General features: G+C 54.8%; 2 protein-coding genes across 3 annotated transcripts; one reads left to right on the plus strand and one right to left on the minus strand.

Annotated features, from left to right (window-relative positions):
• Positions 1-6,963: 6,963 nt before the first annotated feature.
• Positions 6,964-8,447, minus strand: LOC109261509 (EKC/KEOPS complex subunit LAGE3-like). Its single transcript, XM_019440044.2, has 3 exons — positions 8,090-8,447; positions 7,644-7,772; positions 6,964-7,374 (listed from the first exon to the last, which is right to left on the minus strand). The coding sequence occupies exons 1-3, from the start codon at positions 8,365-8,367 to the stop codon at positions 7,236-7,238; spliced, it is 546 nt and encodes a 181-aa protein (XP_019295589.2). The 5' UTR covers positions 8,368-8,447; the 3' UTR covers positions 6,964-7,235.
• A 3,242-nt stretch (positions 8,448-11,689) lies between these two features.
• On the plus strand, positions 11,690-13,071 carry LOC128774474 (cancer/testis antigen 1-like). 2 transcript variants are annotated; one of them, XM_053893556.1, is made up of 3 exons: positions 11,690-12,080; positions 12,430-12,535; positions 12,772-13,071. In XM_053893556.1, exons 1-3 carry the CDS (start codon positions 11,791-11,793, stop codon positions 12,826-12,828), a joined length of 453 nt encoding a protein of 150 aa, XP_053749531.1. In that variant the 5' UTR covers positions 11,690-11,790; the 3' UTR covers positions 12,829-13,071. The 2 variants fall into 2 exon arrangements, with proteins under 2 accessions (XP_053749531.1, XP_053749530.1); XM_053893555.1 differs by having other exon boundaries at positions 11,695-12,080; positions 12,430-12,558.
• The last annotated feature ends 1,032 nt before the right edge of the window (positions 13,072-14,103 follow it).

Consider the following 14,103-nt stretch of genomic DNA (forward strand, 5'->3'; position numbering starts at 1 on the left):
GAGAGAGGCAGAGCGTGAGTGTGGCAGGAGCAGAGAGAGAGGGAGACACAGAATCCGAAGCAGGCTCCAGGCTCTGAGCTGTCAGCACAGAGCCTGTCGCGAGGCTTGAACCCATGAACGGTGACATCATGACCTGAGCCGAAACCAGACCCTTGACCGACTGAGCCACCCAGGCGCCCCTAACACATGTTTTAATTGAGGAAAAAAGCTTCTACTGCTCATCTGGAAGAAGATTAAAGTGAGAAGAGCCACGAAATCTGTGAAAATGAACTGTGATCAGTGAGGATTACCCTACCAGTCATTAAAAGTAAAATAAGTTAAACAGAGGGGTATTGACAGATGAATCCACATCCAGCTTACAACTCATGAAACACAATAGAAAGTTCACAAACATACCTCGTTGTAGGTAAGAACACATCAGCAGGCAAGTATTATCTAATAAATGGTACTGAGAAAACTACAGAATTGTTCCAAGAAAAGAGGCAAAAATAATGTCAGCTCTTCACAGCAAAATGATTCTTAGGTGGATAAAAGAGTTAGGTATAAAACACGAAACTATTTTTACTTTTAATGTATTACCTTTTTTGGAGAGAGAGAGAGAGCGTGTGTGTGAGGGAGAGAGAGCGAGAGAGAGAGAGAGAGAGAGAGAGAGAGAGAGAAAGAGAGAGTATGGGTGAGGGGCAGAGGTACAGAGAGAGAATCCCAAGCAGGCTCCATGCGCACCGCAGAGCCCACCCAACACGGGGCTCGATCCCATAAGCCGGGGATCGTGACCTGAGCCGAAAGCGAGAGTCAGATGCCCAAGTGACTGAGCCGCCCAGGTGCGCTGAAACTATTTTACAAATATTACACTGATAATATACTCTCAAGATGAAGTGAAACTTCTTAATCAAAAAGGCATTGGAAGAGATCCCAAATGAAAAAGGATAGATGTATCGACATTAGAAAACCAGGACAACCTTTTGGGATGAGCACTGGGTGTTTTATGGGAACCAATTTGACAATAAATTTCATATATTGCAAAAAAATAAAAAAATAAAAAAATAAATGGTTAAGTGGTTAAAAAAAAAAAAGAAACCCAGGACAGTTGAAGAAAACATCTGCCATCTGTATAACAAAATATCAATATCCCCTTAATGTTTGTAAATGTTTATTTATTTTGAGAGAGAGAGAGAGACAGAGACAGAGAGAGCGGGGGAAGGGCAGGGACAGAGGGAGAGAGAGAATCCCGAGCAGGCTCCATGCTGTGAGTGTGGAGCCCCAAGCAGGGCTCCATCTCGCGAACTGTGACATCATGACCTGAGCCGACATCAAGAGTCGGACGTTTGACTGACTGAACCGCCCAGGTGCCCCAATATCCCCTTAATTTTTAAAAGCTTCTTGTATAAGTTTTAAGCATCCAACCTATGAAAATAGAAAACCATAATGAACCAAGACATGAGAAGACAAGTCACAGAAGGAGAAACACAATGACTAATAAAAATATGAAATAAATCAGTCTCGTTAATCAACACACATGAACTGAGACAATCAAACGACCACTTTCATTGATCAAAACAGCAATGTGATACAGTGAGTCTTCCTATACTGTGGGATGAAATGCAAGCGATAAACCTTTCTGCCTGCAATTGCCAAAAACGTGGAGACTTAACAATCCTGGGTGCCCTGCAATAAACTCTCTGGGAGAAATTCCTACAAGTGTCCTTTGGGCTCTAATAACATGAGCATTTACATTTTGATAGAGGATGTCGACATCATATAGGTATACAAATCTGCTTGCCCAGCAGCGTTGTAGGAGTGCTCGCCCTGCCCCACATCCGCACTGTGCGACGTGGTGGTCATGAACCACCCACGCTGCTAAGCACACGAACTCTGCTGAGACGTTAAGTGTAAAATGCACACGGAATTCTGAAAACAGTATGATTAGAACACACAATAGCTCAGTGCTTTGTTACTGACTACATGTTAAAATGATAGTATTTTGGATATGTTTGGGTTAAATAAAACATTTTGAAATTATTTTGTGCCAGCCTTCTTTTCGTCTCCCTTAATAGGTTTCCAAAGTTTTCCTCTGGCACGTTTTCTTAAGTTTATGCCTGAGTATGTCATAGCATTTACTCTTATTGTGAATGATGTTTCGTTGACCCTTACTAGTTATTGCCTTATTTATGAAGGCTCTTGTTTTTGCATATCCATTATATAGGGGGCCACTTTACTGAATTCTCTTATTTCTAATAGTTTCTCAGGTGGATCACCTCGTGTTTTTCAGGCAAGCAGTTACAGCATCTTCAAATGATGAGAAATTTACCTCCGTCCTTTAGACCTTTATACTTACATCTTTTTTTACCTGTCTGACGTCACCGTCTACTCACACAATAGTGTAAAATGATAGTGGTGAGAAAGGGTATCTTTGCTTTGAGCCAGACTGGAGTGGGGATGCTTCTAGTGTTCTTTTGGATTTTGAGTTGTTGCTAGAGATATGTCATGTAAGGGAACAATTCCCTTCATCTGACTAGACCAAGGTGTTTAATAAAGCAAAAAGAACATTTGATTTTGTTAGACACGTCTATACCTGTGGAAAACCGGTGATATGATTTTTCACTTTGGAGCGATTAATATGGTGTACTATTTGCACTGATTTTCTAATAGGGAACCGTCCTTACATTCCTCCAAGAAATCCCCCTTAGTCAAATTTTAATTTATTTTTATTGAAGTGTAGTTGACATATAACCTCATACTAGTTTCAGACGTACAAATACTAATTCAACGTTTATATACGTTAGGAAGTGATGGCGATGGTAAGTCTAGCTACCGCCTGTCACCATACAAAGTTGTTACAGTACTATTAACTACATTCCCTAGGCTGCACATTGCGTCCCTGTGTCTTATTTATTTTATGACTGGAAGTTTTGTACCCCTTAATCCCCCTCCCCTACTTTGCCCATGCCCCCCCCCCGACCCTCCCTTCTGTCAACCACCAGATTACTCTCTGTATCTAAGACTCCATTCCTGTTTGGTTTGGTTTGGTTTTTTAGATTCCACATAAAAGTGAAATCATATGGTATTCGTCTTTGTGCGACTTATTTCACTTAGCAGAGTATCCTCTAGATCCATCCATGTTGCCACAAATGCAAACAGAGCTCTTTTTTATCGCTGAGAAATGTTTGTGTGTGTGTGTGTGTGTGTGTGTGTGCATGCGTGCATGCGAGTGTGTGTGCATGTGACAGTATGTGTGTGTGTGTGCGTGTGTGGCATCTGCTCTGTCATTTCATCGACTGGCGGACACTTAGCTCGTTTCCCTGTCTTGGCTATTATCGTAGATAACGCTTCGGTGAACACAGGGGCACATACAACTTTTTGAATTACTGTTTTCATTTTCTTCAGGCAAATACCCAGAAGTGGAATTGCCTGATTGTAAGCTAGTTCTATTTTTTGTTATTTGAGAGAGAGTGAGAGAGAGACAGAGAGAGCAAGGGGCAGAGGGAGAGAAAGAATCTTCAGCAGGCTCTCCGCACAGTGCAGAGCCCGACTCGGGGCTCCCTCCCACGACCCGTGAGGTCACGACCAGAGCCAAAATCAAGAGTCAGAGGCTTAACTGACCGAGTCACCCAGGAGCCCCAAGGGAGTTCTGTTTTTAATTTCTGGAGGAACCTCCACACCATTTCCCATCGAAGCTGCACCATTTTGCATTTCCACCTCATATTTTAATTTTAAAATGAGCCACTGCATTCTGTTTGGCATTATTTCATTTACCAGGTGGTTTGTTGTTGTTGTTGTTGTTGTTGTTAATTTAACTAATGTGTTCTTGGAGAGGGAGAAAGCGGGAGCAGGGGAAGGGCAGAGAGAGGGAGACAGAGGAATCCCAAACAGGCTCCACACTACCAGCGCAGAGCCCAACGTGGGGCTTGAACTCACAAACAACGAGATCAGGACCTGAGCCGAAGTCGAACGCTTAACCGACTGAGCCGCCCTGGTGCCCCTAGCAGATTTGTATTCATGTTCCCCAGTAAGAATCATCCATAGTTTCCTATTTGGTACTATCTCTATTGGTATCAATCCTCTATAACCAAAATGTGGAAGTTTTACTTTTTTATGCCTTCGAATACTAGAAATAGCACTGGCATCGTCTGCACCTTAAAGGTTTGCTTGCTTTCCCCTCTAATGTCAGTTGACCTAGTGTGTGTGTGTGTTTAAGTTTATTTATTTTCATAGAGAGAGCGCAAGCGTGAGGGGTGGAGCGGCAGAGAGAGGGAGAGACAGAATCCCAAGCAGTCTCCGCCTTGTCAGCACGGAACCTGCCATGGGGCTTGAACCCACGAACCATAAGATCATGATCTGAGCCGAAGTCAAGAATTGGACACCTAACTGACTGAGTCACCCAGTTGCCCCTTGAATAAGAATTTTAAATAGCTGATTTGGTACATGGTATAATCCTGTTTATGCAAATAAAATACGTAGAAGCAACTTAACATATCCTAAGGAAAATTCTGGAAGAATATACTCACACTGTTCATGGTGGCTAGTGCAGGAACTGAGACCATTAGAAATCTTTGCCTCCTAACTTAGGCGTTTGTGTAAGGGCTGTATGTCTTTTAGAGTAAGCATACGCTATCCTTGTAGGAAAGATGAAAAGTTTAGACAAATCCAAAATTGTAAATACGTTATGATTCCAGTACTGTTTCCCTGCTTTAAATATGCATGTACATACAATTGTCACTTAAGAAGAAACCTGAGGGAAACCATTGAAATGTTCACAGTGGCTCTCTCCGGTGGTGACATTAGGGAGGGTATTTTTTGGTCATTTTCTAACTTTCTGTAATTCTTCGACTTGTCCACTGACCACGTTTTGCTTCCATAGACTCTAAACAAAATCCAAAAAACCCCACAACATTTTATAACCAAAAATGCAACAAAATATTCCATCTTTGATGTAATGGGGGAAGAATCTGGCACAGAAAACAGGATTCACAAAATGGACCATCTACACTAATTTTCTCAAAGTAAGCGCTACACTCAACATGGGGCTTCAACGCTTGAGATCACGAATCACATGCTGTACTGACTAAGCTAGCCAGGTGCTCTCCCTCACCCTGGTCTACACTAAATTCCAAACTCCTCAGTAAGTGGATTCACCACAAAGCATCAGGCATGTGTCGGCTTCACTGTGAAGGAGTGCAGCTTGCATTTAATTTGACATATCCCCAATCCTCCGCTGTCTGCACCCTGAGCCACGCAGAGACCCACTGCAAGAGGCGGGCTTCACGGGGTGCCTGGGGGGCTCAGTCAGTTGAGCATCCGACCTCAGTTCAGGTCGCGATCACGTAGTTCATGCATTCGAGCCCCGCGCACGGCTCTGTGCTGACACCTCTGAACCTAGAGCCTGCTTCGGATTCTGCGTCTCCCTCTCTCTGCCCTTCCTCTGCTCACACTCTGTCTCTGTGTCTGTCTCTGTCTCTCTCTCAAAACTAAAGAAACATTAAAAATTTATAATTGTTTTTAGCTTATACATAGAAAAGGACCATAAGCCAAGTTAAAATGAAGCCATGGGGAGGAAAAGTATTTCCAATCATGATAAAGATTTGATACCCTGAACACTTAAAGGACACTTACCAGTCAGTGTGAAAAGTGTGACTGTCCTGAATAGAAAACAGGCAAGGATACGCATGGACAGTTCTCAGGAGAGATGCCACTGGCCAAATGTCTAATCGCATCACATTCAAAAGGAAACTGGAAGACACCAATATGGTTTTGGTCGCTATGCATTTGGTTTTACGAAGGTGTAAAAGACTGAACATATCCTGTCTGGGGTGGGACGCAGGGAAATGGACTCTTTTATCTACAACCGACGCGAGCTTCTGGGGGTGCACTTTGGCAACATGCACCAAACACTTTAAAGAGGGCTTACCCTCTGACCTGACAAGTCCCCTTCTCAAAATCTATGGAACAGAAGCAAATGTACCGGGACATTCGTTTCAGCACCGCTTACAGGACTGAAAGAGGAGAAACAATGACAAGGTCTACCCGCATGGATGGGTTGGAGTAGCTGAAGAATACACGTTTGTGGATCGTGGTGCAGCTCCACTGCCCACACCCTGCCCCCGCGTGTTCGCGTAGAGAAGCTTTACAAGCACAAACAGGTGTTGGGGGGGGGCTACGAGAATAAAGCCCCTCTGAAGAAGGAGAAGAGGCAGCAGGGGCAGCAGTGGACGCAGAAGCGGCAGCGAGCGGGCCTGTTCCCTCTGTGGAGGGAGAGGAGGGGGAGATCCCTGGGGGATGAATGTCAGCTGAACCGATGGGACCCTTGAAGCCCGGGGTCTGGCGTGCACTGTATGTCCCCTGTACGACAGGCTCAAACAGATACAAGAGCTCTAAACTAAGATGACAGGTTTGCCAGGACCAGCCCTACCGCCGCCAAATAAAGCTCATAAGGTAAATCAATTCAAAACCCTGTGGAAAACATGGATTCTAACCCCCCAAATTACAGACTGTAAGTTACTGTTACACATTTAATATAATTTTTTTCACATTTATTTATTACTGAGAGACAGAGCATGAGCATGAGCATGAGCATGAGCATGGGAGGAGCGTAGAGAGGGGGAGACGCAGAATCCGAAGCAGGCTCCGGGCTCCCAGTTGTCAGCACAGAGCCAGACGGGGGCTTAACCTCACAAACCCTTGAGACCATGACCTGAGCCCGTCAGACGCTCAACCGACTGAGCCTGCCAGGCGGCCTTAATGCATCTTTCCTGCACTCATTCAATGTTTCTGAAGAGTTTGGATAAAAAGTTCACATTAGATGAACGACGTCAGGAGTAATGCAAAACGTGCAAACGATGGGCATATTCCCACATGTTGAGAGTCCTTGATACCGAAGGACAGGACGCACGTGGGTTCTGCCAGTCCCCAGACTGCCTTCTATCACCTTCGGCGACTTGCACGTCGACATCCCAGAAGCCGCCCCGCCCCGCCCCGCCCCCCACCTGAGGACAAAGGGAAGACTATCCGGGGGTGCCACAACTGAGAAGGAACACGGAATAGCAAAGCTCAGTTTTATTCTCTGCAGTAGCAAACATTCAAATGGCAAACAAAACAAGGGGACCATGAGTGCCCAAGGGCCCTCATGGCCCTCAGAAGACCAGGCAGGCCCCCAACCTCAGGTGGCAGCTAGTGCAGGAATCACTAGCCTAGGAAGGACGGACCGCCCAGACGCCAGACGGGGGACACGAGGCTAGACCTTAGCCCCCTTTCGCCAGCGCAGGCTTAGCGGGAACCGGGAACCGGAAGCGCTGCATGGTCCGAATCACCAGGGAAAGCTGGTCAAGAAAGTTGATGATGGAAATTCGGAGGAGGAAAGGGTTTTCAGCTCTCCAGCGGCTGAGAGAGGAGAAAAGGCAATCAAGTTGGAGGTGGTGGATGCTCCCCTTCCTCGCTCAGCTCCCCTCCCCGCCCAGGTACCCATCCCTTGCACCCTTCCCCGCCCCCAGGAGCGACCCCCCTACCCGCAGGTGCCGGTGTTAGAGCCTGCGGGCCCTGGCCCGCACCTAGCCCTCGACGATCCAGCAGAGAGCGCCCCCCCCCGAACCCCCGTGGAGACTGGACCCGCCACCTGCAGCCACCCCGACCCCGGCCCTTCCAGAACTAACATGGCCAGGACGCTGCCGAACACCGTGAGCTGCTGCTCCACAAGGCATCCATACGGTTCCCGATATGGGGCGAAAGACGCACAGGCGATCTCCGCCTCCAACTGGGACGGGAAAGGCACGCCGAGGGCGCTGGGTGCAGATTCGGTTAAGGTACCACCCCTACTCGCTTAGGGCCTGAGCCCCCTTCTCAGGCCACCCTGACGAGGCCACCCATTCCCGGCCCTAATGGCTCGCGGCCACCCCGTTACCAGGCCCGTGTCCGCCCACCGCCCCCGGGAACCCGTTTCCCCCCTGCTCTCCTTCCTTCCTTCCTCCTCCCCCACCTCTCTCCAGCCACCCCTGGACCACCCTGCTCTCAGATCTTTGCCCCACGCCCCGCAGGTTACCGCGGCTCCTCTCCCTTTCCGCCCCCTGCCCATGCCCCGCCGTCCCCTCGGCTAGGATACAATATGTGTGTTCGGGTTTCCGGCCTTCCGGCCATGGAGAGGGCATCTCCGCCTGGCCCCGGGGCGTGCCGTGGTCGCGGGACACGCGGAGCCTCGCCGGCGACCGCGGCCTCCGCGTCCGCGCCTCCGAGGCCATGACCGTGCCCGCGGCGGCCTCGGCCGCCTCCCTGGCCCTCCTGGCCCTCCTGGCCCTCCTGGCCCTCCTGGCCCCCCTGGCCGTCCCGGGCGTTGTCGGCGCCGCCCGCCTCGCCGCCTGCGGCTGCGTCTGCCGCCTCCATGGTCGTCAGGCTCCGCCTCAGGTCCAGTCCCCTGAACACAGGTCCAGCCGCGCGCCCAGTCCGCGGGCGGCTGAGGCGCTGCGGCTCCTTCCCGAAGCTCCGCCCCGCGCGCCGACCCCGCCCTCCCCGCGCACGCGCAAACGGGCCGTCGGGAGGCTGCCGGGCGCGTGGCCGGTTCCCGCCAAAGCGACGCTGTCCCAGGCTCTCTGGGACCCTGGCTGCGGAAGCCCCGCCTATCACAGCTCGACGCCACCCCCAGGCGCCTGCGCCAACGGGCTCCTAGGGTTCCTAGTGAGGCCGCCAGCCTGCGGCCGGTCCCCGCCCAGCCGGCCTTTCCGCCCTTGGGCCCTGGGAGACCCCCTGGCTTACCTAGACTATGAGCGCTTCCTCATAAAGCCCACGCAAGTCACCCCGGCCTCCCGGGAGCGCCAAGGCCAACATTTCCCCACCCCCACCTCCCGGCCATTCCCTTGGGCGCCTGCCTGGTTCCCGCCCAGCCAGCTCGGCCAGGAGCCCCTAGAGACTACCCCCCCACCCCACCCTTGTCCTCCTGGCCAACGAGGGCTCCCTCCTAAGGCTCCGCCCCCAAGCATCCAAAGCAAGGGGGCTCCCAGGAGCACCTGAGCAAACAGACCCCCCTGTGCTCCTCCCGGGCCCGGGCCCGGGACTGCCTCCCGCGCCCCTGCCCCGAAGCCAGGTCTGCCCTGGGCTCCCAGAGACCCCGCCTTCGGCCGCCTCTCCAGCAGCTGCTGCCTCTCCAGCAGCTGCTCCCTCACCAATCGTCACCACGCGCTGTGACGTGTGACCCCACTGCACCCACGCAAACCAGTCCTACCTCAGCTCCACCCCCTCCCCACACCCCTAGCCCCTCCCCAGACCTCGTGGGAGGCCGCCAGACACCACGGCCTGTTGTCCAGAGGGCCCTGTCTCTTCCTTGGGCTCAGTGTCCCCAGCACGTGGGGCTCCACGACCTCGCAGCAGTTCGTGGAGGGAGATGGGCCACAGCCCAGACGGACACGGCCCCGCACCCCGTCCCCTTCCCCTTCCCCGGTACAGGTGGACACACCAAAGCGGCCTTTGGAGGGGGCGACTGAGCACAGGTGCGGATCAGATCGGCGGTCTGGGAAGGTCACGAAGGGGCTCCCGCCGGGGGGCAAGCCTGCCAGTAGGAGGCAAGGAGGGAAGGGATGGCGACTGGAGCTAAAGTAGTTAGTGGCCATGGAGAACAGGGATGCGGTCGCATAGGAAAAACCACGATGCAAAAGGGAAATCACTAAAATCCCAACTTAGGAAGCTACTGTATATGTGCACGGAAATCCGGCAACGGTAGCCTGAAGTGTAAATACCTCGTATCTCTGTGTGGTGGGATTGAGGGTGGTCCCCACTTCTTTTTTGTGTATTTCTCCCCCAAAAGGTTCAGAATGACTTTACATGACCTTCAGCGTTTTCAATTCTTTGACGTCCTTGTGTGCGTGATCTCTACGCCCCACGTGGTGCCGGCACTCACGACCCAGCGAGTGCTTCCACAAGTCAGGCTTGGGAGAGTAGATGATGCCATCCAGGGCGCCGGGCAGCAGCACTCCCCGCGCCAACAGCACGACGAGGACCACGCAGGGGAAGGTAGCCGTGAAGTACACGATCTGGGGCGGGCGGGGGGCGGGGGGACCTGCTCAGAAGGGGCCCTGCGGCCTCGCCTCCCCACTTAGGGGCCCCCAGCCTCAGCAGGGGGGCAGGCGGGCCACACTCCCCCCACTGTGGTACGGTCCGCTCCGAGGTCAAGCGGGAGGCCAGCCTGCAGCCCCCTCCCCTTCTACTCCTCAGAGCCTGGGCTCCTCCCGAAGGAAGCGGGGTGCTCAGCTGGCCATCGGCCGCCCCTGCAATGACAGGTCAGCTGTAGAGGGAGGGCGGAGGCAGGACCTTCCCCGGGTGGGGAGCAGGACATCGGCCTGGAGGCAGGTCCCATGCCTCCCGTGCCTCTGACTGCAGGTGGTTCTCTGCACAGGGGCAGGGTCCTGGGCAGGCCGGAGTGGACTGGGCCGGCCGGAGACAGAGGCGACAGCGAGGTGACCGCGAAGACCTCTGCCTCCCTCCCACCCTCAGCAGAGCAGGACAGGTAGGCAAGGGACGGCCACGGACTGGGTCCCCCCAGGCTGGCCGCAAAGCAGAGAGTGAGGAAGTAGTGAGTGAGGAAGAGAGGGAGACCGGGGCGGGGATGCCCGACACAGGCAAGTTCAGCTGGCTGTCGCCTGGGCCTGTCCCCTCAGGATGGAAGGCGGCTGGGCTGGAGTTTGGAGATTGCGGAGGACTACCCGGGCACGCGTGGGAAATCCACCGGGCTGGGTTCAAGGACCTGCCCCTGCCTCAGGCCCTGGCCCGGTCACCTCGCCCCCCCCCCCCGCGGAGACACCCCTTCTCCCCACCGGCCATGCTGCCCCCACCCCTGCCATCATCACCCACCCCGACCCGCCCGCCTCCAGCTGTACCTTTCCTGTTGACTTGACCCCCTTGCAGACACAGAAGTAGGCCAGCACCCAGCAGGCCGGCAGACACAGGGTCACCTCCCAGTTGAGGGCCCCTGGCACGTCCAACCCCCCACCCCCCACCCCCCCCCCCCCCCGAGAGCCGCAAGACTTTGTTCCTGGGGGAGGGACAGCCCGTCAAGGCTGCCGCAGCAGAGGGCAAAGCGACGGGGGAGCTGTCGCCGGGGCGGTGCTCCCCCGTGCCGCTGTCCTCGGGGCCAGCTGGGACCCCTGGGCCCCGGGGCCCCCGGCCCAAGCCCGCAGCCATTGCGGTGTGGGAGGCGGGAGCCCGGGAGCCCCAGGCCGGAGGCCGGTCGCACCCTCGGCGGTGTACCCTCCCCCAGGCTGGCAGGCACTAGGGGACTGACGGTGCCCGGGACCGAGAAGTGGTGAGGGAGCGAGGCCCGTCCATTCCAGCTCCCCTAGGGGCCGCGCGGGGCGTGTTCCCTGAGGACAGGCAGGGCCTGGGAGTGGCCCCTGCTCGGCATCCCGCTTCGGCCACCCCCCCCCACCCCCCCGCCCCCGGGGACGGGTCCCGGCACACGCAGACCCGAGCCGTACGGGGAGCCCACAGACAGGGACAGGCACGGTGCTGCCCAGAAGCGCCTGAGCGCGGCCCACGCCTCGACGCCCGGGACCCGGGCGGGCGGCGGTCAGTTGGCTGCGCGCACGTGCGCCCGGCTGGCGCCTGCGCAGACACACGCTTGGGGGGAGGGGCGGGCCGGGCCGGAAACAGTCACGTGCCAGTGGCCTACAGGAGGGGATTCTGGGCATTAGCCTCGGGCCGGTTTGCGCAGGTGCGCGGGGAGCGCAGGTGACGTCACCCGCTTCCCGAGGGAGCCTCGTTCGTTCGTTCGTTCGTTCGTTCCCTCGGCGGTTCAGCCGAAGTCCAGGCCGGGGAACCATGGAGGCCACAGATCGAGGCGCAGGCGGTGGGGCCGGCGGTCCCGAGGGTCAGCGTGGCCCGGGAGACCCCGGTGTCCCAGATGGCCCCGGAGGCCACGAGGGCCCCGGCGGAGGTGGTGAGGGAGAGGAGTGTGCCGCGGCCGGTGCGGCCCCGCGGGTCGCGCAGGCGCCATGTGCTCCCGTCCCGGGCGCAGCTGCCGTGCCAGGGCTTGGCGGACACCCTTTGCCGGGACCCGGTGGGCACGGCGGGCCCACAGCCGGAGGGCCGGGGAGCCGGCCGCTGCAGTTGTATCCTCTTTGCCGAGTGGCGGGTGGCCGGGGCGATGGGCCTAGAGGAGGCGACGGGGTGGGGAGCGGAGGGGAGGGGGTTCAGCCTGGGGGTCCAGGGCAAGGAGGGGAGGGGGGACCGGGGCACCGGAGGGACCGGCCCGGGGGGGGGGGGGGGCGGATGGGCCAGGGGTGGCCGGGAGGGGTGGCGGGGAGAGGCGGCCTGATGGACCGGGAAGGAGGGGAGCGGACCTGAGAGGATGGAGAGGGGGGAGAGTGGCCGTGGGGAAAGCAGGCCTCGGAGTGGTCAGGACGCCTGAGGCACCGACGCGATCGGTTTTCGATGATGCCTTAACCGAATGGCTACCAGCTACGTCACCATGCCTTTCCCGTCACCCACGGAGGCACAGGTGGCCCACCAGTGTCTGGCGACACAGGGCCAGCCCCAGGTCGGGGCAGTTCGGAAGGAGTTCACGGTATTCGGCAACGTCCTAATTATGTTAGTTCCAAACGGGTCCCTCGTGGGGGGTGGTGTCAGGTCGCTAGGGCCTATCTCCTGAGGGTCATTCTAATAGTGAATTGGAGACACCAAAGGTTAGGTCCAAAGAGGTAGGTGTGGCACCCTGAGCCTGCGGCCACCTGAGGGGGGGCAGAGAGATAGGGGCAAGAGTGATGACATTTCATTTGGATTTTCTTTTTCCCTCACTTTTAGCCGACTGACTGCCGAAGACCCTGGCCAACTCCAGATTTCCATCGCCTCCTGTCTTGACCAGCTTTCCCTGTTGGTTTGGACCATGCAGCGCTTCGTGCCCCCGTTTTTCAGATTGCCGGAGCCAGGCAAAAGGGGCTAATTGTAACCTAGCGTCCCTCCCTTCCCTAGGGCGTCCATTCCGATGCTGGTTGCCGCTTTATTACGGGGGTCTAATTGTTTGTATTGGACTTTGGGCCTTGTTTTTCCCTATTGCTGGAGGAGGGGCGTTCTTACAGCAGAAAATAAAACTACTTTTCCGCATCTGAGTGTATTTTCAGCTACTGTGTCAGAGCAAGGGGAGAGGGCAGAGAGAGAGAGAGAGAGAGAACCCAAGCAGTTCCTGCGCTGTGAGTGCAGAGCCCGACGCAGTGCTTGAACCCACCAACCGTGAGATCATGACCTGAGCCGAAACCGACTCGGATGCTTAACTGACTGGGCCACCCAGGCGGCCCTCGTTGATTAATTTTTCAATTGGAAGAGTCATATTTTACTTATTGACTGGTGAATGCTCTTTATATACAAAAGATACCAAATCTTGGCCAAAGTAATTGAAAATACTTCCTTCCTCATTGCTTCACTGAATTCTTGCTTATAGTTCTTTTCTGTACTGGAGGGTTTTTAACTTTTCCTTGTATTTAAATATGAGATTTATTGTCAAATTGGTTTCCGTACAACACCCAGTGCTCATCCCGACGGGCCCTCCTCAATACCCATCACCCACCTGAAAGGGCGGGCTTACGCCGGCCGACTCCATCTTGTTCTGTGTTCTCCACCTTGAGTGACTATGTCCCCGACATGACCCCTTTTCCGGGAAAATCACAGAAACAAACCTCAGACCGCGCCTCCTCCCCTTGAGTAACCTCCCGCTCACCCGTTCAAACTTCCTGATCAAAACACGCCCAGCGACCTGCGTAACAGGACTCCGACCCTTCCCCAGCCAATCGGCTGAGGCCACAGCCATTACCTCACCAACTGCCCCTAGACCCCTATAAAACCTTTGTGCTTTTGAAACTCCCTCTCTCTCCCTGGTATCTCACCGCTGCGTCGGTGCAGGTAGGGGATTGAGCTCGAGCTAGCTCGAATAAAGGTTCTTTTGTTTTTGCATCGGACTCGGCTCCCTGGTGGTCTTTGGGGATCACGAATTCTGGGCATAACACACCCTCCCCTCCCTCCCACCCACCCCCCATCAACCCTCAGTTTGTTCTCAGTTTTTAAGAGTCTCTTATGTTTGGCTCCCTCCCTCTCTAACCTCTTTTTTTTTTTTTAATGTATGCAAGTGGTACGTTATTGTCA

This window comes from Panthera pardus, unplaced genomic scaffold, assembly GCF_024362965.1.
Source record: "Panthera pardus isolate Hobbes unplaced genomic scaffold, ASM2436296v1 HiC_scaffold_322, whole genome shotgun sequence".
Classification (NCBI taxonomy): Eukaryota; Metazoa; Chordata; class Mammalia; order Carnivora; family Felidae; genus Panthera; species Panthera pardus.

Excerpts from the sequence above, each read along its gene's own strand:
- LOC128774474 (XM_053893555.1), top strand. The coding sequence starts at position 11,791 with ATGGAGGCCACAGATCGAGGCGCAGGCGGTGGGGCCGGCGGTCCCGAG. Across the intron at positions 12,081-12,429 it reads GGGAGCCGGCCGCTGCAGTT|CTACGTCACCATGCCTTTCC; the intron begins GTATCCTCTTTG and ends AATGGCTACCAG. Across the intron at positions 12,559-12,771 it reads TTCGGCAACGTCCTAATTAT|CCGACTGACTGCCGAAGACC; the intron begins GTTAGTTCCAAA and ends CCTCACTTTTAG.
- LOC109261509 (XM_019440044.2), bottom strand. The coding sequence starts at position 8,367 with ATGGAGGCGGCAGACGCAGCCGCAGGCGGCGAGGCGGGCGGCGCCGAC. Across the intron at positions 7,773-8,089 it reads GAAACCCGAACACACATATT|CGCCCTCGGCGTGCCTTTCC; the intron begins GTATCCTAGCCG and ends ATCTGCACCCAG. Across the intron at positions 7,375-7,643 it reads TTCGGCAGCGTCCTGGCCAT|CCGCTGGAGAGCTGAAAACC; the intron begins GTTAGTTCTGGA and ends CTCCTCTCTCAG.